This window comes from Peromyscus eremicus, chromosome 15 (assembly GCF_949786415.1).
Source record: "Peromyscus eremicus chromosome 15, PerEre_H2_v1, whole genome shotgun sequence".
Lineage (NCBI taxonomy): Eukaryota > Metazoa > Chordata > Mammalia > Rodentia > Cricetidae > Peromyscus > Peromyscus eremicus.
In genome coordinates, this window is record NC_081431.1 from 13,474,758 (window position 1) to 13,501,539 (window position 26,782).

Genomic DNA, 26,782 nt, shown 5'->3' on the forward strand with positions numbered 1-26,782 from the left:
ATATAGGAGATATATATATACACACACATGTATATGTATATATAAATTCCTTATTTTTCTTAGACTCCTCAATAGTCTAGCTTTATAACTTTTTTAACCCTTTATAAGATTATTTCTTTAGTTAGACAACATAATGACTGATTCTTTATTTGCAGCTGCAGCTGCATTTTATGGCCAATTAAGAAGTTGAGATTTATTACATATGTATTGTCAGGATGGCTCTGTTTCTTATCATTTACTGAAATGTGACCTTAAATGTAACTTCTAGATTCAGCATGAAAGATTCTATTAGAGATATGAACAAAGAAAAGCTGGAACCAAGAAGAGAAAATAGAGAGGAGATTCAGCAGCATGAGAAAATAAAGAGAGACACCATTAGAATGTGTGTGTTCCTTTCCTAAAACCCTCAGATAGAAAAAGTACCTAAAGCCCCACTACTCTACAGCATTCTCTTTACAACCTTGCAGCAGCCTTAGAAGCTAGTCTTTAGGCTACAATACAAATATAATCAAGCTGACATCCAAGAATCACCATCACACTCACTATCTGATTCTTTTCATGGGTTGCAATGTTTGGGATCCCAGGAGGGGCTCTTTGGTACAGATCAAATGTGTACTCTCTTCTATTACATGCTGCATCCCAACTAAAGGAAACAGCAAGATAATACTTCCAAATCATCTCCATATCTGTTTTTCAGCCAAATCCAGAAGCTAAAATGAAGAATAGCTCCTGCATGCCTACTTCCCGTTGTAATTCTTCTGTTACACAGGCAGATAAATTATCACCCATAGCAGGGACCACACAACTGCCAACAAAGCTTATCCTGTGTGTTAGTTTCAGGAACTACACTATATTTTGTAGTCCACTGTCTGTTTCCAAGGAGGCCCTATATTTACATGGCAGACCACATTCAGCAAGGAGGTAAGTCAATCCTCACCATATAGAGGAAGACAGCCACACCAACATTTCCCTCATGGTTGTTCCACATGATTTTCCATCTGGTCTGCCAGCTCAACTTCAGTTGTATGTCTTATCACTGATAACAAGGGTCATGCAACTTTCCTCCACATCTTAGAGGCGCACCATCCCATAGTACATGGGTAAAGATGTCTACATAAGGATTCCTCCAATGGATGCTCCACCCTTAGATGGTTTAGCCTCAGTTGCCTATCTTATCATCCATATGAAACTAGAAGGAAAACAGGATAAACAGGTAAATTTCAGAGGCGTTCTAGGCCACAGAGACTATTGTATTATACTACAACATTGAATATACCATGAACCTAAAACTGCTTTTAAAGTGAGTTTATCTTTAAAATGTGAAAAATTACAATGTTGGGGGAATTGAACAACAACAACTTTTGAGTAATTGAAGGAATAAATCTGTAAAGCATTACAACCTATTGAACACCTAGAAATACTGTCAACCATAGTGGCAGACTGACATTTATAGAACATTGTAAACCAACAAAGCAACATATATACTGCTTCTATATACATTAAATATTCACTAAAATGCAGTACATTAACAGCTATAGAAAATTTAATAGCTATTAAAAAATTTCATGCAGCCGGGCGGTGGTGGCGCACACCTTTAATCCCAGCACTCGGGAGGCAGAGCCAGGCGGATCTCTGTGAGTTCAAGGCCAGCCTGGGCTACAAAGCTAGTTCCAGGACAGGCACAAAGCTACACAGAGAAACCCTGTCTCAAAAAACCAAAAAAAAAAAATTTCATGCGAATCAACAGAATTGAACTAGAAACCAATATTATAAGAGTATTTTTCAAAGGGTGTGCATTTGGGTGGGTGGGAAGGTGGGGAGGATCTGGGAGGCATTAGGGGAGGAAAAACTGTAATCAGAATACATTGTCTGGGAAAAAATCTATTTTCAATTAAAAGGGGGGATACTTTTCAAAACCCCCAGATATTTGGAAATAAAAAGCATATTTATTAACAAAAAAATCTAGAAATTTAGAAAATTTCCACTTAAAAAAGAGTAAATAAGACAGAAAATTAGGATATATAATAAGGAAATTAAAATTCCACAGTAATAACTAGTTAAGAGGCAGCTAAATATATGCTTAGAAGGATCTTCATAGTATCAATTGTGTTAGAAAGAAGAGGACTGGGGTGTGTAGCTCAGAGACTGCAGTAGTTACTTGCTGCAAGCCACAGAAAAATATATGAAGCAGGAATTCAGCTGATTATGACAAAGCTGTACCTGGAGGAATTAAGAACTCTTCCAGAGGATAAGGTCAAGGCTCAAGGAGTCTTGGTGATAGTAGCTTTTGATTATCAGCCGTTTCCTGAATTTCTCAAAAAACCAAAAAAAAAAAATTTCATGCGAATCAACAGAATTGAACTAGAAACCAATATTATAAGAGTATTTTTCAAAGGGTGTGCATTTGGGTGGGTGGGAATTTCTCCTGTACTATTGTAGCTTTTCCATTATTTATTGGGCACAATTTCCCCTCTACTAATGAAATATTTAGATAACCTTCTGTGCTGACAGCTGTACACAGCCAAAACCTCAGTTCAAGCCTCCCTGTAATTATCGTCATTAGCAGCATCTGGCCAGGATCATCCATGGATGGACAAAAGTATCTTATCAGAGATACCTCTGTACTCTCTAAGAACAGACTTCAGCATCTAGACTATCTGTTTGAGAAGGCCTAGCGGATGTGCTAATTAAGCTTAATTTTCTCCCTTTCCAAAGTCTTATCTCTAGTTTTAGATCTACCTTTGACCATTAACTCAGAATTAAAGGGTTTCTACTTACAGGTACATCAAGCTGACTCAGGCTGCCCAACCACCTGCCAGAAAACTGCAGTAGCCCAGATAGCTTGGAAAATAAGGGGCCAGAGGAAAATAAGGCAGTTTTATTTTTACTCATCACTGATAGAGTCCTAACACTTTAACCACTTCTAAGAATATAGTTGAGCACATAAAACCCCCTTTGCTCAGATATTAACTGAATTTAGCCCTCAGTTGATTCTGTTCCCCATTAGTCACTTCCCTTTTGGGTTGCAGATGATGGCTGGCAATTACTGCTCCTTTGTGTGGATCTTATTGCCCCTCCTTTTGACCCTGAGGGACCCAGAGCATTGCTATTGCATGGATATATAACTGTAAACCTCAGAGACTTGAAGGGAACATTACTGAGAACTAGAAGAATGAGATGGAAGATGAGGAAGAGCCAGATGAGGAAGAACTAGGTGGATAAGAATGAGATAAAGAAGACCAAGATGGGGCAGAACCAAGATGAAGGAACTAAGATAGCTCTTAGAGGGAACAGCAGAAAGATGCAGGGAGAATCAGGCAAGAAAGAAGCTAAATAAGAGAGCAAAATAGAAGCTGTGTATAGCGAGAACTGACTCAAACAAATAAAGTGAATGGATTAAAGAGTTTTCTGTACACAGACTTATTAGAGAATCCCTCAGATTAATCCGCCACTGGTAGCATCTCTTCTGAAACTCTGGGTGAAGGCTATTGGGAGGCTGGACCCCCAAAGCTTTTGATAGTTACTTTTCTGTTGCTGTGACAAAAGACCATGACCAAAAGCTACTTATAGAAGAAAGAGTTTATTTGGGGCTAAGATTCCAGAGAGAGTCCATTACGGCAGTGAGGCATGGCAGCAGGAGCAGAAAGCCGAGAGATCACATTTTTAAATCAAACAGAAAGCAAAGAGAGTGAATAACCCTCCCCCGACCCCCAGTGATGACATACTTCCTCCAGCTAGGTTACACTTCCCATTAACCTTTACAAACAGCGCCACCTACTGGGGGCCAAGTGCTCAAATATATGAGCTTATTGGGCACGTTTCTCTTTCCTACTGCCACATAGGTAAAGCGCTTGCCCAGCATATATACGGTGTTAGATCTGATTCTTAGCACCAAAGGAGAGGGTAGAAAGCAAAAGAAATATTTTAAATCAATGATCTATTCTGCCTTCAAAACTTTGATAAAAGCAAAGTAGATGCAAATCCAGCAAAAGTGAGGACGTCACAATGTAAACAGTGCTAATGATATGAAAGAAATTAAATGAAGTAAAACCCAAAAGCTTTGTAGAAATATTCCAGTACTGGAAACTGACCTGCAGTATACCAGACAAGCACTCTACCAATGTGCTATATCCTTATCCCTCTGTGGATAACCAATAAACCTCATGTTGTACTGATCAAAAAAAAATAATACTACTATCAGGAAGAAAGAAGGAAGTATCTCCATAAATCCTAAAGAAAATGAAAAGGCAATAGAATATTACAAACTCGCTTTCTATAAATTCCACAGGCTAAATGTATCTATTCTTTGCAAGCTACAAATTACCAAAGCCTCTCATATAATGGATCTTTTTTTATATTGCTAGCTCTCTAATAATGACATAGAGACTTTTTAGTAATTATGAAAGCTTGACCTTAACTTAGGCTTGTTCCAAACTAACTCTTACAACTTAAATTAATCTGTTCATATTAATCTACATTTTGCTACATCTGGCTGGCAAATCTCCAACACCTCCAATTCTTTCCCAGAGTTCCTATCTCTTCCAGGAAGTCCTGCCTATGCTCTCCTGCCTAGCTATTGCCTGTTTGGTTCTTTATTAAATCAATCAGAAGATGCCTTAGGTAGGTGAGGTTTAACAGAGGCACATATTCACACAGTGTACAAAAAGATTATCCCGCTGGGCAGCAGTGGTGCACTTGGGAGGCAGAGCCAATCTCTGTGAGTTTAAGGCCAGCCTGGTCTGCAGAGCAAGATCCAGGACAGGCACCAAAGCTACACAGAGAAACCCTGTTTTGAAAAACCAAGAGAAGGAGAGAGAGAGAGAGACAGAGAGAGAGAGAGAGAGAGAGAGAGAGAGAGAGAGAGAGAGAGATCATTCCAACATCTCCCTCTTTCAGTCCAATAAAAGGCTCTTTCTCCAACATCAATAAACTATATACAATAAGAACAATTATCAGGTAAGAATTACATTCACAATGTCTAATCCATTTGTATTTGGAGAAAGTACTCTATTATCTTTCCTATCTTGGTGAGTCCAAGGTTTTGTACCTAAATCACTTTCTGCCTTAACTTATATTAACAACCTAAAAAGTCCTTTTTAGACCTTAAAACATTTTCTTAAACAAATAACTTAAGCTTTTATGTTTCTCAACCTTATACACTTTACACCTCTTTTGTGAGTTTCTTTTCTGAATTTGATAACAAGGAAAACTAAAGCTATAATTACCTAGTCTTCAACCCCATCAGAGACCTTAGAAAGATAAAATATTACCTGAGTAAACAAGAAGTGCAAAGCAAGCAACTTTCAAAACTATAGAAATGACAGAAACAGTTGGCTGCCTGGACGGTCACTCAAGTTTCCTCTGCAACATTGGAGCACCTATCTTTGGGCCTTCAGGCCCAAAATATCTGACAGACTTTTCTGTGAAGCAAAAATTTTGAAGGACTGGTCTACTTTTTCTTGGCAAAGTTTGGCAGTCAACTTCCTTTGAGTCCTGATTGTTCCATTTGGACAGCATACTGTCAGAAGTAGAGGCAATAGTAGTTTTTTGCCCAGTGACTAGCTTAGCCACCTTTGAAACAAACTCCATATGGAGGTTTTTGATGCCCATCATCTTCTCTGAAGTAGAGTAGTGCTGCCGGGAGTAGACATGTCTCACTGTCATGAAAAGCCATATGTTATTAAAACATCTTAAATGAGCCGGGCGGTGGTGGCGCACGCCTTTAATCCCAGCACTCGGGAGGCAGAGCCAGGCGGATCTCTGTGAGTTCGAGGCCAGCCTGGGCTACCAAGTGAGTTCCAGGAAAGGCGCAAAGCTACACAGAGAAACCCTGTCTCGAAAAACCAAAAAAAAAAACAAAACAAAACAAAAAAAAACTTAAATGCCATATTCTGTAGATTCTGTTGGAAGACCACCTATCTATCTAAAATATATCTGTTTAACTTTGAAAACATATCTAACATGACCACAAGTTTGATTGTTATAGGTGACTACTTGCCTGCATTTCTTTTTTTTTTTTAAAGATTTATTTATTTATTATGTATACAGTGTTCTGTCTGCATATACACCTGCAGGTCAGAAGAGGGCACCTGATCTCTTTATGGATGGTTGTGAGCCATCATGTGGGTGCTGGTAATTGAACTCATGACCTCTGGAAGAACAGCCAGTGCTCTTAACCTCTGAGCCATCTCTCCAGCCTCCAACATTTCTTAATTATATTAAACAATTTGTAATATTTCAAGCACTAGAACTTTACATTACAATTTTAAATGAGTTGGATAGGTACAATACCTTAAACAAGAGTAGCAACATATATACAGTGGATTATAACAAAAATAACAAAATTTGTATCAATATACAAAGATCCATATGAATGTAAAATATTTGAGATGAGTAGTTGCTTTTTAGTTTAAAAGTAGATTCAGTAATCTATTCTTTTATCCTATCATTCCTATATCCCTCCTTTTTTTCTTTTCATCCTTTATCCCTCCCTTTTCCCCAACACTAGATAGGAGAGAAAGGAGAGAGGAAAAGAAAAGAAAGAAGGAAAGAAGAAAGAAAGAAAGAAAGAAAGAAAGAAGAGAGAGAGAGAGAGAAAGAAAGAAAGAAAGAAAGAAAGAAAGAAAGAAAGAGAAAGAAAGAAAGAAAGAAAGAAAGAGAAAGAAAGAAAGAAAGAAAGAAAGAAAGAAAGAAAGAAAGAAAGAAAGAAAGAGAAAGAAAGAAAGGAAGGAAGGAAGGAAGGAAGGAAGGAAGGAAGGAAGGAAGTGTCAAGGACACAGAGAAAGAGACGGGGGGAGGAAAAAAGAAGAGGGAAATTCCACAATCTAACCTCCTTTGTTTAATTTCCTTCCTGACCATGACCAATAACAACTTGTAACCAACTCCCCTAAATGATGACAAACATCCATAACCCACTAAATGACCAAAACCCACCCTACCTCTTGGGAATGTGGGTGTCCTGTTCTTAATATAGCTTCCTGCTGTCTGGGGGGAAATGGCATCTTTAGGGGACCCTGAAAAAATTGGGGTAATGGTCAAGTCCTGGGAGAGCTAACTGTATCATTGGTCGTCCAGTCTGTGTGATGGGAAAGTGCAGGGTTTATCTGAAGTCCTGGCTGGAGTAGTCAGTGAGGCTGGACCATTTTAGCTGGCCACTCTGAAGTTGTTCTGAGCAGTGTGTAGTCCAAAGCTGATCTCTGGGTGGTATTTGTCAGCTTAGCTGCATTACCACAAATGCAATGGAACCAGAAGTCACCTTCCAGGCCAAGCTCATCCAGCTTTTTGTGGATTGTCTAGGGCCTACTGAGCCTTTTATGTATTCTTGCTTCTCACTGACTGAATGATGAGGCTCTGGAACTCAAGGACAGGTAGCTTGAAAGGTCCTGGGCCCTGGAAGGTGAGTGAATGTTTAGGAGGACTGGTGGTGGCACTGCCCAGTTTAACACAGCTGTCACCTGGTCACTGCTAGCTCAGACTCAGTATCTGTCTGTCTCTCTTCAAAATCCTGATGGCCAACCAACCCCCATTATTTTCTTCTTGAGTTTTTGTATACTGTGTGAAGATGTGTCTCTGCTTAACCTCACCCATCTAAGGTACCTTCTGATTGGTTTAATAAAGAACCGAATGGCCAATAGCTAGGCAGGAGAAGATAGGTAGGACTTCTGGGCAGAGACAGGAACTCTGGGAAGGAATCTGGCATGAGGGATTCTCCAGGGAGACATGGAGGATGTTGGACCTATGGTATTGGAGAGAGATAATGAGCCACATGGCAAAATGTAGATTAATGTAAATGGGTTATGTTGTTTGATATTTTGTTTGTGTTCTGACAAATAAAGCTTTCTTAGAGTCAGAGGGCAGAGCTAGCCACTAGTTAACCATAGAGGTTTGGAGGACTATAGAAAGAGGGACAGGAAGTGGTAAGGCAGGGCTGAGACAGGATCTTGTCCCTTTTGGACTGGAGAAACAGAAAAGGAAGTGACTGTGGCTGCTCTCCTGTTTCTCTGATCTTTCAGGTTTTTACCTGATATCTGACTCCTGGTTTTTATTGATAAGATTAGTTATATTTACACTTCATCTGGCACACAACATGGGGTGCCATGTGTAAGTGGATGATTCTCTACACCTGCCGATTCCCAAATAACCACTCAGAGGTTTTAAATTACTTAATTTTTTTTTGCTTCCATAATTTTTTTTTTTTTTTGCTTATTACCATATTACTGAGATGGGTACTGGAGAATCTGTCTCCATGCTTTGAAATCCTGCTCAGCCTTAAACACCCTGTGGGAATGAGGATATTGTAGAAATGAAAAGCACCAGTTGACCTGGGTTCCCGGTTCAGCTGGCTATGAGCTGTACATCAGACAGGTGGCTCTAGAATTGAGGCTACTTTCTAACCTTCAGCTGTGAGCCTCTGCAGTTATCTCCAGATGTTGAGATCTGCTCCTTGCCATCAAAGGTGAGGCTACTGAGCATTGTGCAACCAACAACTACCAACAGATAAATGACTACCTTAGTTTCCTGTCACCTACACTGTAGATGTAACCAACCATCTTATTAAATAAGATAAACAGAGCCAATTCAGAGAAGAAAGCCAAGAGGTCAGAGCTAAGAGCCTCACCCTTCCTGATTCAGCGATCCTCTTCAGCCAAGAGAGCTCTCCGAAAAGGACCTACTTCCTGTGTGTATGTCTTTATATAGTCTAGCTGTTCTGCCTTCTCATTGGTTGTAAACCCAAACACGTGACTGCCTCGTCACTGCCTATATGTACCGCCCTCCAGGTCCTTAAAGGCGTGCGCCACCGCCACCACGCACTTGCTATGGCTCTAATAGCTCTGACCCCCAGGCAACTTTATTTATTAACATACAATTAAAATCACATTTCAGTACAAATAAAATATCACCACACTACACTCCACCCATCCATGAGTACGCTCCATGGTCATTTCCCTACCTAGACCATGGCAGATCTCTTCAGGCTCAGTTTCTCTCTCTCTTTTTTTTTTTTTTTTTTTTTGCCCGTTTTTGGAGTTCTTGGGATAGCTCACTTTTAAGCAGGATTGCATCAAGACTCAGTCCTCTAGGACACAGTGAGTGACAAAAAAATAGACCTCTATAATGTGGACTCATCATCAAGAGGAGTTACTAACTCACAAAGTCCTCTAATTGGGTCTAAACCTTATGAGAATGATGGGCTTGTCCTATGAGACTACCAGTTTCTTTTTCCCAGGGTTACACATCTGACATTCAGGATGAGACTTCCTGTTTTTCTTCTCTGATGGGGACCCAAAGGCTGCCCCCCTCCTTGATTCTGTTTACTTCCTGTCCTGTTTACCTCCGGGTTTCAGCTGTCTTATTACCTACTTATGATTCTTGCACTCACTGCACTTTTCTCTGGAATAGAGGCGATCCTTTGTTATCCTCCTGACGCCTCTTGTTCACCACGTACACAGAGGCAGCTTGTATTTACCATCCTACTTTAGAAGTATGCCCTTTAAACTTTTAATTTAAAGCTGGTATGATGTGTCAGGTTGGTCATGCCTTAGGTAAGGGTCGATGGTTAACTTCATTGGGGCTCTATTAATGTTTCCTGTAGCTGTGAGTGACATGGGCTTCAATGTCCTTCCTGGCTACCTTAAAGTTTCCTCAAGAATTTCTTCAGCAGAGGCTGTAGCTCCCAGATCCCTTGGTTATAATGCACAGGATTACACTAGAGCTCTAGTGTGGTGGTTTGTGAGGTGTTAGGAGAGAGAAACCCCCTCAAAGGAGTATGATGAAATCCCTGGTTTAACTGGACTTGACTCAATAGGTATTCACCTTCACACATGTTTAGGAGACACTTTTTTCTTCTTTAATAAGACAAAAGAAAACTATAGAGGCTGGTTTTAATTAACTGTCACTTTCCCCCAACACAATTATGCTTCATCAGTTAATATGGCTTACAATGAAGGGTAGACTTTAGTTACAGAGAATTCTCTAGGTATATTCCAAAACTGTTACTTTTCCTTCGAGGATACCTCATCATGAATTTTCCACTGCCTGTCTAAATCAAAAGTTTCTTTTTCTTCTCTCGAGTCATCACAGTGAACATTTGGTGAGGATCCTGACGTACAACCCACAAATAAAAGAAAGAAAAGCTGACAAATGTAAAAAGAGAAATTGACAAGTGTGACAGACTGTTTTAGCTTGGGTTCCTGTTGCTGTGAGGAGACACCATGGCCACGGCAACTCTTATAAATGAAAACATTCACTTGGGGCTGGCTACAGTTTCAGAGGTTCAGTCCATGTCATCATGGTGGCGAGCATTTGCACAGGAGTCCAATCAGCTTGTACACAGCCTTGAGTATTTGGCAGTTTCCGTAAGGTTACTGGATAGATTAAAGTTGACTGTTTGAAAGCCTTAGGGCTGTTTCTCTGTAACCGTGTAATGCAATGTTGAGATTGGTTCCCCTTTAAATTCCTCTCTCTGGGTCTGAATATCTCTATGATTTGTTTTAACAAGTTTTTCTCAAGCTTTTATCTTGACACTCATATTAGCTAGCTTTTTTAATGATAAAGCAAAAGTGATTGAACAAATAATATTTATAATTGACATTACATCCATCCATCAACATTTATTACACTCTCATTTGATTGTTCCATTTTCAGACTGTTTAATGTATAGTCAAACAGAAACCAAATGCCTTCCACTGTAAAAAAATGTTTCCCATTTTTTAAAGTGGGGGGGGGAAAAACGTTCCTTTAACTAATTCCTCCCTTTAAGAAATCCCAATTAACTCATCAAATTTGCTGACAATGAGATTCAGATGATGGTGTGGCAGCAGCCTGGGGGGGAGGTAGCCAGAGAAAGCCAAAACCTACCAGGAGAGGAAAGAAGCAAAAGATCCAGCCATCTGCACAGGGGAAGTGTAAGAAAGTGGCTAACTCCTGTGGTCTTTGGAGCCCCCAAACCTATGGAGTTAGCTGCAGAGGGGCTGCAACAAAAACTTAGCCAGCAGGTTAGGGAGTCTGGCCCATGTGGGGTGGAGACTCCAGCCATGGGCAGCACAGGTGAGCCAGGGACTGCAAGGTCACAGGCAAGTGGCCTTTTCATGAATTTGTGCCCCACAAGTTGGACGCCAGATGTTGCATGAGTTCTAATAGGTCTTAAAAAAAAAACTGAGCCAGATATTGGGGTAAAAGCTGAAAGATCAGAGAAGCAGAACAAGCCACAGCCACCACCTCTTACCTCACCAACTCCTCAGCTGATCCTGAAAGCCTCTGAGTGCTCATCCAAAAGACCCTTTAGTTCTTGTCTCCTCATACCTTATATACCTTTCTTTGCCCTGCCATATTACTTCCTGGGATTAAAGGCCTGTGTGCTTCCCAAGCAAAGGCATGAGATCTCAAATGCTAGGATTAAAGGTGTGTGCCACCACTGTCTGGCTCTGTTTCTCTCCTAGACTGAGTCAATCTCATGTAGTCCAGGGTGGCCTTGAACTCACAGAAATCCAGATGGATCTCTGCCTCCCAAGTGTTAGGATTAAAGGAGTGTGCCACCACTGCCTGACCTCTATGTCTAACCTAGTGGCTGGCTTTGTCCTCTGATCCTCAGGCAAGCTTTATTAGGGTACACAATATATCACCACAGCAAAAGTCACACAATAAATAATTTGACTGAGTTTATACCTATTAAACAGATTTCATTAAAAAAAAGTTGATACTCTGTGAACATAAACATCCAAGACTAGAAGGAAATGCTAACCAAACATAAGGACAAATGACATAAACTTCCCACATTCTTCTAGAAACAGAACAGAGGAAGGTTTTAATTCATTCTGTTTATAGACTTCTACAAGCAGGAGTTTCCTAAAATTAAAACCAGACAAAAGCAAAATATTTATAAAATATCCATATAAACAGGCAAAAATGTTTATAGATTAGAAAACAAAGCTAAAAATAGAAATCAGTGAAACAGCTGGGCATCAGGGTGCACACCTTTAATCCCAGCACTCAGGAGGCAGAGGTAGGTGGATCTCTGTGTGTTGGAGGCCAGCCTGGTCTACAGAGAGACAGGTCTATAGCCAGGACTACATAGAGAAACTATGTCTTGAAAAATAAAGAAGGAGGAGGAGGAAGCAGAGAGAGAGAGAGGTATGTATGTTAATTAGTTTGACCAGCACCATAACCCATGAAATGGTGTGACTCGCATTTAGGGTGGGTCTTCCCATTGCAATTAACCTAATCTAGAAACTTTCTACAGATGTGCCCAGAAGTTCGTTTCCATAGTAGTTCTAAATCTTCTGAAGCTGACAATAAGATTAATTATCATAAGCACTTAAGCACTTTATAAAAATTCCAGTGGCTCTAGCTGAAATCTTTCTGTATTACTGCTAGAAACTAGTTCTACATAGCCTGGCTGTCCTGGAACTCTCTGTAGACCAGCTGGCCTCGAACTCACAGAGATCTACCTGCCTTCACCTCCCAAGTGCTGGGGTTAAAGGTGTGTGCTACCACATCTGGCTTGTTTCTATTTTTTTGTTTTGTTTTGTTTTTTCAAGACAGGGTTTCTCTGTGTAGTTTTGGTGCCTGTCCTGGATCTCGCTCTGTAGACCAGGCTGGCCTCGAACTCACAGAGATCCGCCTGGCTCTGCCTCCCTAGTGCTGGGGTTAAAGGTGTGCGCCACCACCGCCTGGCTCACTTGTTTCTATTTTAAATGTTGTATCTTTTACAAGAAAAAGTTTTATTCCTTCCTTTCTTCTTAAATGCAAACTTTCTTAGACTCTCAGAAAGCTGGCTACGGCCTTTCTTCCACCTTTTCCAATCTTCCCAGGTTCATCCACATAAAAACACTGGCTGTGGATACTACTCTTATTGTTATGTATTTCTATTGGTTCCTTTTAAGTTTCCATTTCTCCGAGGAAATACCTGGCCTTTCATCTGCTTTATCTGGTACAACATCTATGAAATTCATATAACTGCTTTAATGGGACATCTTCTAACTGTACACATGGCATATCACTACAGCCCAGAAGTTCCCATTTTATCACAATTTTGTATAAACTACATTGTAGGATGAAACATAATTCCGTATTTTTCCTGGGGAAGCTCAAGCCTCCTGCCAAATCCATTAGTGAGGATGAGGGAATGACCATTCAGGGCAGTGTCCAGCTCAGGCTTCTTCAGCTTTCACTGTGCTCAGTCTGCCTGTGATTGCCTCAACCCCAACTTCCAGCTCTGTCTCTATTTTCTATGTTTTTCACTTTTTTTAAATTTTACTCTTGTTTTTTTATTTTTTATTTTATTTTTTTTAAAGACAGGGCTTCTCTGTGTAGCCCTGGCTGTCCTAGAACTCACCCTGTAGACCAGGCTGGCCTCGAACTCAAAGATCTACTTGCCTCTGCCTCCTGAGTGCTGGAATTAAGGGCCTGTGCCAACACCACCCAGCTAAATTTTACTTTTAAATTCATTATACTTTGAAACATGAAAGTGGGTGTCATAATAAATAAGAACAATACTATCTGGAAATCAAGTCTTCTGTGTCAGAATTGAGCTTGAGAAGAAGGCGGTCCCTCTTGATGGGCAGAGGACCCACAGATCTGCTGAGAACTCATTAGGGGAAATAAGCATCTCTGACCACAGAGGAGAGGGATTACAAAGTACCGGAATGACTCACCTTAACATGAAAATGAGAGACATTGGTGCCACATGCAAGACTGTGACACTTCCCATTCTTCACCCAGATGTATCCCTGGTACTTAAGGAAAAAGTTTTGTACACGGCTTTCCCCAGGTTACTATCATGCAGGAGACAACAAGTAAAATTACGAGGTGAAATGTTCCACTGGGGACACCACTGTTCTTTGCTCCCCAGTGAGATCTTGTTATCTTACAATAGACATTAAAATTACAGACCTGCAGAGAAATCAGCTAAAAACACCATTTACATGCTGGTTCTTGGATGCACTAAATCTCCCCACGCCTCCGCCTGGATAGGTGCTTCTTTATCCCATAGCCATAGAATCCACTGGTGACTAGCTCGGTCCTAAGCAGGCATTGGAAGGAATCAAACTGGATTGCCAGGTGAGGTTTTTGGTAGCCTCAGATTACACATCTACTTCCCATCATCCTACTCAGCCAAGATGCTCAATGAGAGAAATTTTCTTTTTAGGATATAGAGCCTTTTAGTTGAGACTTAGGAAAATACTTTGTACCTTAATAAATAATTCTAACTATCCATTTATCTTTCAAATAATGTAACTACATCAGTACTCAAGTACCATTGATTACATTCTATTGATTTTAACACTGCTTATCCAGAGAAGAGGTAAGTTTTAACTCATGCTGATTAAGTACTCTCTGTTTTACCTCTTTGATATGTATAAATAAAATAAAATTATGATCGGATGATTGGCACGTGTGAGTTCTAAGTTGAGAAATTTAAAATAATACTATTACATACTTTAAGTTTATGGAAATGAAGTTTGTAATGAAAACATTGCCTCCTTTGCCATAACCTCACGTTACTGAAAAATATCTACAAGTATGTCCTTGGGAAAACAGTTCAAATTGGACCTTCACAAAATACAAATTAATGATGTTAGTTCATAAACATGTCTCCTACCAGTTAGGAAGTGTCAAAGAGAGAACAGAGAATGCAAGCTTCCATTACATAATTTTAGAACAAATAAATGTGTTTATTTCCTTTTCCTGGATCCAAAACACCAATCAAGAATTGGGGAAACAGAATATTTGTGACCATTAATCCTATCTCTCTATGTGATTCATTGAAGCATATCCCTGCCCATTTCTCTGGTAAAGGGTTTTCCCAAAACTCATTTTGTTTAGAGCAAACTGTGGGGAAGTTGAAGCCAATTCTACCTTGTTCTTTTAAACTCGGGTTTTACCCCTCACTTATACCACTGAAGAAATTTATTTATAAACAGGTTTTTCCTTGGTCGTCATTAAGGTGCAAGAATATAGTGAGAAAGGGAAATTAAATCTGTTTGGCAAGAAAGCTGGCTTAGCTCCTCTCTCCTTGTGGAGCTGATCAGGGAGCCGTCCCTCTGCAGGACCATTTGTGTGTCCCAGTAATGACAGCTTGGTGTCTGAGACAGAGGTCCTCTGAGGTTTCCTCTTTCTTTACTTCAAGGAGTGCTTCCTTTTCTACTGGCTTTTTCTCAACAGAGATGTAGAAGTGGTGACATTCTATTAAACGAGCTAGCTGCAGGTGTGAGCCCCGAGCTCTGCTTTATAATCTTGCCACTTTACAAAAGCAATCCACAGTTTTCACCCCTGTGGTTTGCTTTATTCCAGTTGCATACAACTCTGACATCTGGGGGGTGATGCTCTTCTCCTCCCTGGGGTGCCAGCTTTTTTCTCCCTGTGCTCTTCATAGTTTCCCAGCTAGAATTGTGCCCCACGGTTAAAAAAAAAAAAAAAAAAAGAAAAGAAAAAAGAAAAAAAAAATGCTGCCCAATTTAGCCTCAGCGTAAACTCATCTGCATGAAGCAGGACCGGTTTCATGTCCCAGAACCTTTGGTCCATTTTGACTTGTAGATGGTGATGAGGACAAAGTTGGTGAAGTTGAGCTGTAGAACAATGACAAGCCAAAGCATGGTCTTCCATGTATGTAAGAATGGTCACGTGCTTCTTGGTCCTGGACATGAATATTATTTATACCTCACCCAATTTTAAGATGCATGGATGATTATGCTTATGCAATACATGAGAAAATACATGGATCCTCCAGATCTGCCCCCTCTAAATATGATTGCCCACAAGATAGTAAGTGTCCACACTGCTGCCTGCTAATGGGTTTTTGCTTCCCTATACTCCCTGCTTCTCCCCTGACTATTGGCCTGAGTACAATGACTTGAACATTCACTACTATTCTGGGGACCATTTGATGATGCCTCATGTCATAAGACTGCCCATCAACTCCATAATGGCAAAACACAGATGCCTAGAATATCTGCTTCTGTGATCCATGTAATAAAGGAGTCTTGACTCTATTATTCTTCCTCTGAAGGTTTTGCAGATATCATACCAGCTCAGACTTCTCTTTCGTATTTCTTTATGTTTCCTTTCCTTAATTGTCTACTGAGGCTTTCCTTCCTCATTTCCAAGGTAGTCTTATCTGATGTGACCAGTTTCCAAAATCCTTGTTATTTTCCTTGTGATTCATGTCTATGTCTGCAATCCACAAGTGAGCATTGCCTGCAGAGAACAGAAGAGGGCATTCGTTCTCCTGTAACTAAAGTTACAGTGGTAGGTAGCTGCTATCTGGGTGCCAGGACTCAAACCCAGGTGCTTTGGAAAAACAGCCAGTGTGTTTGACTGCCGAGCTAGCTCTTCAGGCCCCCAAATGCAATGTTTATGCTTGGTATGTACGGTGAGCCAGATATTCTCTCTACAACCGTACCTCCTATGAGCCATGTTTGAGGAGGGTCTCCCAGACTACTCTGCAGATGCTAGAGAGCTACTATTCTGACCTGATCTTCTAAACTAAGCGAAATGAAGCAAATATGAGTGCAGAGGAGGAAGCACAGTGGAAGAGAAGATACTAACAGGATCCTTTTTAGCTTATGTTCATAAGGGGTTCACACCCTCCAGAACCCATTTGCTTGTAAAATAATGTACTCGAAAGAAAACAGTGATGCACCTTATTTTACAATGCATAAAAATATTAAACAGTATATAATGATGGTGGTGTGTCCTACAGAAAATTTGGACAGTTAGGGTTATATTTTCTTTTGTCTCTCCTCATGCTTTAAGAGTGAAAATATCAGTGGGTGCTTCTAAATGGACCAAATTGTGTCATTTGTCTTACTTGGTACTTAATAGAAAGATGTCATCTTCTAGTCACAACAGGGTTGGCGCATATAAGAACTCATGGAGACTGTGGCAGCATTCACCAGGTCTGTACAGGTCTAAGTCAGATGGAGTCCTGGCTCCGAGAGGGGGAAGTGGACATGAGCTTCCATTCCAAACCACACTTAAGGGCAGGTCCTATGCCCAGCAGTAGATGGCCAACACAAAACACACTCAATAGCAGTTTTTGTAGATTTTTTTTTCTGTCTCATATTGCTTTGTTTGGGCATTTTTTTAATCTTACTGGTTTGGTATTTTTATGAGGTGTGTGTGTGTGTGTGTGTGTGTGTGTATGTGTGTGTGTGTGTGTGTGTGTGTGTGTGTTCTTCTTGTGCTTTTTTTGTTTTTTCTTTTATTCTGTAATTATTATTATTGTTATTATTATTATTATTATTATTATTATTATTATTATTTGCCTGTTTGTTTTCTGAAGAAAGAGAGAAAGAAGGTGTGGAGTTGGATGGGTAGGGAGGTGAGGACCACCTGGGCAGAGAGATGTGGGAGAGGAAATTGTGCTCAGAATATATTATATAAAAAATTATTGTCAATAAGAAAATAAACTGAAAAAATCTTGGGGCTGCTGCAGACCCGGCTCCCCCTCCCCGAAAGTGGATGGCATAAGAGGTGTTTGTCATTTATCTAACATCCTTTTGCTCACTAATACTCACCATTCTTTGGTCCCTCTTAGCAATAGCCAATCTTGGACCCAAAAGGAAACTCATCAACCTCCTTCTCTGCCCCTTCCCTTTCTGCGCTCTAAACACTTGGCTGGTGGGGAGCAGCAGACTATGATTCTTTTACATGTTTTCCTCCCCAAAATAAAACTTTTTATTGCCAAAAAATAAGAACCTTGGAGAGATGGCTCAACAGTTAAGAGTACGTAGTGTCTTGCAGAGGATCTACATTTTGTCCCCAACCCCCAAACCAGGAGCTGACAAACCAGATCCAAACCCTGACCTTCTTCTGGCCTCGGCAGACATCTGTACTCACAGGCAGACACAGGCACACACCTACAGACACATGCACATAATTTAAAATCTAGGGAGTTTGTTTTGTGTTGTTTGTAATCTTTAACATTTCTATATTCCTTTAGTGTCCTATATTACAAAATTATGTGGTCTAAAAAGCCAAGAAATAATTTTTCCTTACACCCTAATTTAATTCTAATTCTACCAGCCATAGGCATTCCACATATCTGCAGAGAAACATGTTGGCCTATGTTTCCACCAGTTAGTAAATGGATTTTGTTCAAATGAACTAGTCATTCTAGCATGACAATTTAAAAGGCATGTGAGATCTATACTCCTCTTTGGGAAGGTAAAGAGGAAAAGTCTAAAATTCTATCAGAGACTATTCTAAGGTTTCAATAACTTTGTATCTTCTATCTTTTAACAGAGGTTGAATTGATCAACTATTAAAAATAACTGTACTAAATAGCCCAAGTTACATGTACAAGAAACCGCATAATAATAAAAAGCAATTGCTTCTTTTTTATAGACATCATTATATACCAGAAACACTCCCATGCTTGGTATGTATACTTCATCTTTTTCTCATATGAGATCTCTACTTTCTAAACTATGACTGTGGATATTTTATAAACAAGATGACTGGACCTTGGAGTTGTAGACTGCTTAAGGTCACACTCATAGTCTAGCAGCTCATAGTTGAACACTCAATCAGGGTGAAATCATAGTCCACATGTCCCAACACTCCCTCTGTTGATGTATCAAGATTTAGTCTGGTGATAAATCAGCTAAAATAAAGTTAATGCTGAAGTAACTGTTCCTAAGGACTTATCTGATCCACTGATACTGTGCTTGGAAGAGTCTCAGTTCCATTTCTTCTCAACTTCTCATTTAAGTCTACCAAAAAGATGTAACTGTTACTACAGTCAAGAAGATGCAGGTCAAGGCATTAAGGGTGTATCTCAGATGTGCTCACCTCACATGCACAGTGCCCTGGGTTCAATCCCAGGTACCACACAAACCAGGTTTAATGGTATACACCTATAATCCTACCACTGGGGGGGGGGGGGTTGGAGGCAGGAGGATTAGAAATTCAAATTCATCCTTAGCTACACAGTGTCTTTGAGGCCAGCCTATGCTGCATGAAACCCTGTCTCAGAAAGAAGGGAAAGGAGGAGGAAGAAGAAGATTAAAACCAAATAAGACATTGCTCTTGCCCTGAAAAAAAAAGGTGCTAATCAAGAAATACTCATGCTACTCTATGGCAATTTTTATTGTGTAAGAAAGTGTATGTACTGTGGGAGCAAGCATGGGAAACAGAATCCAGCCGTGACTAGAAAGTGCTAGGAGAAGAGCAAGTGGGATAGCTTCTGGAGAACATGAGGACAGGTCAGGGTGCACTGTGATTGGTCCATATGTTTCCAAGAGGGCAATAGTGTTGTATGAGATTGATGAAGACAGCAATAGGTAATAAATGACTTCTCTTGCTTTGAGATGTGCCCTACGTGTTTCTTTCCCCCATAAGATGAACAGAAACGACCTCCTGTACGATAACAATGGCATAAGAAATGCCTTTTTTTCTGAGATTGCCTTTGGGATCTCAGCCAATACTGTCCTCCTGCTTTTCCTCGTGGTCACGTTCTCTCGGGAGCCCAGGCACAAGCCTACTGACTTGATAACTGGTCTCTTGGCTCTAAGCCACATAGTGATGCTGTTGACCATGGCCATCATAGCTACAGACATTTTGGGGTCCCAGAGTTTTTGGGATGACTTCATATGTAGATCAGTTATTTCCTTGTATAGGCTGATGAGGAACATCTCCATTTGTGCTACATGTCACCTGAGCATCCTCCAGGCCATCATCCTCAGCCCCAGAAGTTCCTGTTTGTCAAAGTTCAAACATAAATCCTTTCATCACAACTCATGCTGCTTTCTTTCCCTATGGACCTTCTGTATGTCCATTAGTGGTTTCATGAATTCCATTGTTGCCACCCCCAACGTGACTTCGCACACTCTTATACTAGTCACTAAGTCCTGTTCTCTCTGGCTTTTTAATGACTTGACCAGATACTTACTTTGTGTACTGGCTGTTTTCCGGGATGCCATTCTCGTAGGGCTCATGATGCTTTCAAGTGTGTACATGGTAAGTGTCTTGTTCAGACACAAGAGGCGCTGTTGGCACCTTCATGGCACCAGCCCTTCCCCCAGAGCATCTCCGGAGCAGAGGGCCATCCGTACTATCCTGTTGCTGCTGAGCTTATTTGCAGTCATGTACTGTTTGGACTGCATTGCCTCCTCCTCGAGAAACATGTGGAATAACGACCCAACTCACCGTCGTGTCCAGATGTTTGTGTCTAGTGGCTATGCCACACTCAGTCCTTTGGTGTTCATTAGCACTGAACAACGTATAATTAACTTTTTGAAAGCCACGCAGGGTGGACAGTAAATGTTCGATTATTCTGTGGTGAACAAGTACCCTTAACATGAACTAGCACATTGGCTTCAGGGTAATCAATCATGACATACCATACATGATCTCTGGGTTAAATAAAAATATAGACATAGAAACATTTTCTCCGTTAAACCTATTTTTGATATATACATCAAAAAGTACCCAGTCTACCATTCAAGCTTATGTGATTCTGAAATAATACAAGTTACTAATAATTTCAGTTGCCTGTAGTGGTATTTGTTCAGCCCATGACCTTGGGCTATAAGGCCCAAAAGAGGCGGTGCTTCCTGCCGTTGTACGTGACCTCTTTTGAGGAGTTGGAGAAGGGTCACAAGCTCCTTCTCCCTGCTCCTGCCTGTGAGGTGGATTCACTCCCCGTCAGATCAGAAGATAACTTCAGCTGTCTATTCCATTCTGTATTCATGAGTGTATTTCCTCAATTTATATCTTAATAAATTCTGTTACCCATTTAATAGACTCATGTGGATTGATCATAATAGTTGTGGTCAGAAGGAAGACTCAATCATTACAACACAGAGTGCCTTACATATTATAGGTGAGAATTTACAACACTTTTTATACATCACTAGTCGTGGTGGCCTATATTTCATTAACTAGGTATATAAACTATTATTATCAAGAATCACCATGCTATACACTATGATCTACAAATATAATGAAAATCCTATAAAAATGTAGATGGCTTTTTTTAACAGAAATATGTTTGAAAATCTAAAATCCTCCATAAAAAGACACCACTTCTGTTTGAGGGTGTCCTGCTAAGTGCAGGGGCTGCTACCCAGACAGTGTTAGGAGGGAGCAAGCACGTCTAGAATCTTAGCACTTTGGAGGTGGAGTCAGAAAGAGCAGGTATTCAAAGCCAGATTTAGCCGCAGAGTGAATATAAGGCCACCCTAGGCTACATGAGACCCTGTCGAAGAAGAGGAGGAGGAGGAGGAGGAGGAGGAGGAGGAGGAGGAGGAGGAGGAGGAGGAGGAGAAATTATCAGTCAATGAAGGCTCTTCCTTTGTGATACAAACTCAGGTTTTACACATCAAGAAGACCTTCATTAGGTATCAGTGCCTTAGTGTTACAATTCCCACAATCCAAAAATAATGAGAAAACACATCTCTATTCCTTATTAACTATCCAGTGATCTGTGATCTTCATGGATAACAGTTCAAATGGACCAAGCCAGGCCTTCAACAGGCAAAGCAAAAGAGACAGAACAAAGCTATAAGCATTAAACTTCCTGACTTCAAATATATCACAAAGCTATAATAACTGGGACATTATGATCTTGAAAGAATAAGAAACATATATACACTAACAAAAAATACAGACCGCCGGGCGGTGGTGGCGCATGCCTTTAATCCCAGTACTCGGGAGGTAGAGGCAGGCAGATCTCTGTGAGTTCAAGGCCAGCCTGGTCTACAAAGTGAGTTCCAGGAAAGGTGCAAAAAAAAAAAAAAAAAACCAGACATATTCAGCTGTATGTATATATATACATATATATGTACATATATGAACATGTATATATACATGTTCAGCTGACCTTTGACAAGGATGTGCAATGGAGACAGAACACTATTTTGAACAAATGGTCCAGAGGACAGTGGCAGAATATAGACCTTTATCTTATATCTAAAAGTTATGGAAATAGGTATTAACCTATTTTAATGTAAGACCTGAATATATAACCTAGGAGAAAAACACTGGCACACATTTACCACATCTCCCTGTCCTCTGGGAACATGAGCATTCTGACTTGCCTCTTACTCAATGTACACATGGGTTGACTCACATTGTACCACCCACTTATGCAAAGTTGTCTGTCAATCAAAAATTGAAAGAATAGAATAAATTTGTGAGGATAACTTTAAAATTTTTCATTTATTAGTGTGTTTGTGTGTGGGTATGTGGGTGCATGTGTGTGTGCATGTGCATGATGTGTATATGGGGTGAGTGTTTGCCATGGCACACATGTAGAGGTCAGTGGACAAGGTTTTGGAGTCAGGTCTTCCCATTCACACTTAGGTGGGTTCTGCAGATTGAACTTGTGCCATCAGGCCCGCACTGCAAGCACCTTCGCCTATAGAGTGGGCCCCGCAGACTGCATAGCTGCATCTGTGACACAGCAACAAAATGGACCTGGCCCCTTGGAGATATGGCTCCTCTAGAATCTGACCACAGAAGTACAAAAGGAGCCTGAGCATATTATGCCAGAAAGAAGGTGTGCCCCCAAAATAAAAATTCATGACAAAGAACACAAGAACTAAGCTAAAGGATCTTGAAATAACCAATGCTGGAAGAAAGTGATTAGTAAATTAATGGCTTTGGTGGTAGAATATAACTGAAAGCACACACTGAGTGTATCACTCCATACTGATGTAAATACGTGACACCACACACTGAGCACATCACTCCATACTGATGTAAATACGTGACACCACACACTGAGTGTATCACTCCATACTGATGTAAATACGTGACACCACACACTGAGCACATCACTCCATACTGATGTAAATACGTGACACCACACACTGAGCACATCACTCCATACTGATGTAAATACGTGACACCACACACTGAGCACATCACTCCATAATGATGTAAATACGTGACACCACACACTGAGTGTATCACTCCATACTGATGTAAATACGTGACACCACACACTGAGTGTATCACTCCATACTGATGTAAATACGTGACACCACACACTGAGCACATCACTCCATACTGATGTAAATACGTGACACCACACACTGAGCACATCACTCCATACTAATGTAAATACGTGACACCACACACTCAACACATCACTCCACACTGATGTAAATATGTGACACCATACACGATAAGGGATGGAGAGAAATCTTACAGAAGAAATGATAACATAGCCTCTAACAGGTAGACGACTTGCTTACAAAGAAAGGAACAGGAGACTAGGGAGATGGCTCAGTTGTAGAGTGTCTGCGGCACAAGCGTGAGGACCTGAGTTCAGATGCCCAGAATCCATGTGAGAAGCTGGATGTGGAGGCACACACACCTGTAACCCCAGTGCTCTATAGAACAGAACTTAGAGAGTGAATATATATATATATGTATTCTATATATGTACACACTCTATATATGTACACATTCTATATATGTACACATTCTATATATGTACACATTCTATAGAGAGAGAACGTGTGTGTGTGTGTGTGTGTGTGTGTGTGTGTGTGTGTGTAAAGGAGATTTACTAGAATGGCTTACAGGCTATGATCTAACTAGTCCAACAATAGCTGTCTAACCAGGGAAAGTCCAAGAATCCAGTAGTTGTTCAGTCCATGAGATGGGGTGTCTCAGCTGGTCTTCAGTATACACTGGAATCCCAGAGAACTAGGCTCTAATGCCAGGGAAGGAATGGACTTTCCAGTGAGAGCGAGAGCGAGAGCAAGCAGGCTTCTTCCAAGCCCTTTCTACAGGCTGCCAGCTGAAGATGTGGCCCACATTAAAGGTGCATCTTCCCACCTCAAAGATCTGGATTAGAAGTGGGTCTTCCCACTTCAAATGATTTAATTAAGAAGAAATATCCTGCTGGGCGGTGGTGGCGCATGCCTTTAATCTCAGCACTCAGGAGGCAGAGGCAGGCGGATCTCTGTGAGTTCAAGGCCAGCCTGGGCTACAGAGTGAGTTCCAGGAAAGGCGCAAAGCTACACAGAGAAACTCTGTCCCAAAAATAAAAGAAGGAGGAGGAGGAGGAGGAGGAGGAGGAGGAGGAGGACGAGGACGAGGACGAGGACGAGGACGAGGACGAGGAGAAGAAGAAGAAGAAGAAGAAGAAGAAGAAGAAGAAGAAGAAGAAGAAGAAGAAGAAGAAGAAGAAGAAGAAGAAGAAGAAGAAGAAATATCCCCCACAGGTGTGCCCAGACATTTGGTTGGTTTCGGTTAATTTCAGACATAGTCCAATTGACAACCAGCAATGAGGAGGGGGGTGGAGACAAGTGGATCCCTGAGGAACATTAGCAGCTAGCCTAGCTGAACTGACGAACTTCAGGTTCAGTGGGAGACCTTGTTCTAAAAAAAATACAGGTGGAGAGCAATCAAAGAAAAACACCCCACACACACACACACACACACACACACACACACACACACACACACACAGAGAGAGAGAGAAACGGGAAAAGAAGTAAATTCACAAAGGATGAACATGGGAAATAGCTTAACCAAATGATGAAACACAGAGAATTCATGTGGCTTTCATGTAACCCCCATGATGCTGCACCAAGAAGATCACCTCACTTCTGTTGTTTTCTTTCCAAAATCATATAACCAGTTTGAAAATACATACACACACACACACACACACACACACACACACCAACCACCACCACCACCCACACACAAGCCAAGATATGTTCTATAAAATGTTGGGCTAGTGTTTATTATTGTTATAAAGATCAAGAAAAATAAGGGAAGACTGAGCTCCATCCTCAGAGCTCATCCGGAACAAGTCAAGCGTGGTAGTGTATGCTGGGGAGACAGAGGAGGCAAATCCTTGGGAGCTCAGTGGCCAGCCAGACCAGCCAGATTGGTGAGTTCCAGGTTAGTGAGCAGTCTCATCCCAAAAACCATGATGGAAGGTTTAGGAGATGGCTCACTGAGTTTGGGTCTTCCGCTTCCACATAAAATCTGGATGTGGTACTTGGGATGGTTAAATAAATAAGTGGGGGCTGGAGAGCTGTCACAGTGGCTAAGAGCACTTGCTGCTCTTCCAGAAGACCCAGGTTTGATCCCAAGCACCTGCACGGGCAGTTCATAACCATCTGCAACTCCAGTTCCAAGGGATCCAATGCCCTCCTCTGGCTTCCACGGGTACTGAATGCACATGGTGCAAGACATACACTCATACTCAAAAATAGAAATATCTTTTTCCCCCCAATGAAGTGGAGAAAGGAATCACTTTTGTACAGCGGAACTCCAATGTGAAGGAGTCAGGGAAACAAAAATCAACAGTAGTGGGTGTTGGTAAACTGAGTTACTTGGGACGACCAAAGAGAGATTCTTGAGGATGAAGGCTTTGCAGCAGCAGGGGGAACGGTCTCAAAGGACTGAACCCCGAGCAGCTCTGCAGAAGTGTATTTATTGATTGCTACACAAAAGTTATTTTTAGGGTGAGTCAAGTTTCCCATACCACAGCCTCTGATCAGATCCACGTGCTGCCTGAACGGACACATGACCCACGCACTTCTCAGTCCTTACTGTGAACAACGTGCAGTGCTCAATAATACAAGAATTCCAGGTCGGCCAGGAACGTCTTATGTCTGAAGTCATGTGAAGACCATAAAACTCCTTCAGAAAAAAAGCTCCATAAATCTCAGAAAACAATTACTGATCAGATACAAAAGATTTCCTCGGGGCTTAGGTGTGTCTAAAACAATCCCAGCACTCCAATGTTCATGCCAGATAAAATGGCCTTACTAATTTCTCCACTTGAGGAGGGAAACTACAGTGTAAGCCATCCCCCTGCCTTAGCTCCCCAAGTGCTGGGATTGCAGGTGCAGGATACCACATCAGACCTCCACTTGATGTCTTTTCTTTAGTTTCTTCTATTTTTTAATTTATTTTCTCTCCCCCACCCCACTTTTGCATTACTGGAAATCCAAGTTAGTGCCTTATGCATGCTAAGTAAGCATTCTTCCATGGAGCCTGTACCTAAACCTGCTCTTGCTATTTTTATTGCATTTTTCCTTTTTGTTTCTAGCTTCTTAACCTGAAAATACAGTTGTTTTTCAATTTTTAACTATTAAGTAAAAACATAGCAACTATACTTATTAACTCAGAACTCTAAATAACCAGAAGTTTCTAACAGCTAAGAAAGCATTTAGCTCCAGAAATGTCTGACTTTGTTAATGACACCATGCCCTCCAGTGTTTAAATGGTACTATTCTTAGCACCTTTTTTCCTGACCTTCCTGGTACCTTGGAAAGCTGGCAGCCAGCACTCATGGTGAAAACCTGTGTCTGCAGCCTCCGGAGGGCTACCAGGCTGGAAGACTTCCAAAGCTCCACCCAGAGAGCTGTCATTTAAGCTGTCTGGAATTTCCTGAGACAACATCAGAGGTAGTCTACTTTGCCTTACTACTTTGCCTTACAGTAAGCCTTTTCTCTGGGACTATTTGCAAGCACAGTCAGCTAGAATTAGATACTCTCGCAGCCTCCTGAGGCAACCAGCGTTGTGCATAGTGTAGATTTTGATAAGAAGAGTCTGACACGGTCTTACTCTTTCACTGTGGCTGATAAGGACCCTGCGCAGGCACCAAGTCCAGCACAAGGTTATAACCTTCCTACACCAAGCATTGAGGGAATGTTCCAAACACACACCGTCCCCAGGAGGAGAAGAGACTCACCAGTAGCTCTATGCTTTGTTTTTATTAAAACTGTGTTACCGTCTATGTTAATATCTGTGCTAGCAATATTAAGTGAAGTATTTCCATAGGTCACATGAGGTGAATGGATCA

The 26,782-nt window shown here is 41.0% G+C and overlaps 1 protein-coding gene across 1 annotated transcript; it reads left to right on the plus strand.

Annotated features, from left to right (window-relative positions):
* Nucleotides 1-19,341: 19,341 nt before the first annotated feature.
* Nucleotides 19,342-20,262, plus strand: LOC131925576 (vomeronasal type-1 receptor 90-like). Its single transcript, XM_059280952.1, has one exon. It carries the CDS (start codon nt 19,342-19,344, stop codon nt 20,260-20,262), a length of 921 nt encoding a protein of 306 aa, XP_059136935.1.
* Nucleotides 20,263-26,782: the final 6,520 nt, after the last annotated feature.

What these genes read in the sequence shown, in the direction of transcription:
- LOC131925576 (XM_059280952.1), top strand. Translation starts at nt 19,342, where the DNA reads ATGAACAGAAACGACCTCCTGTACGATAACAATGGCATAAGAAATGCC.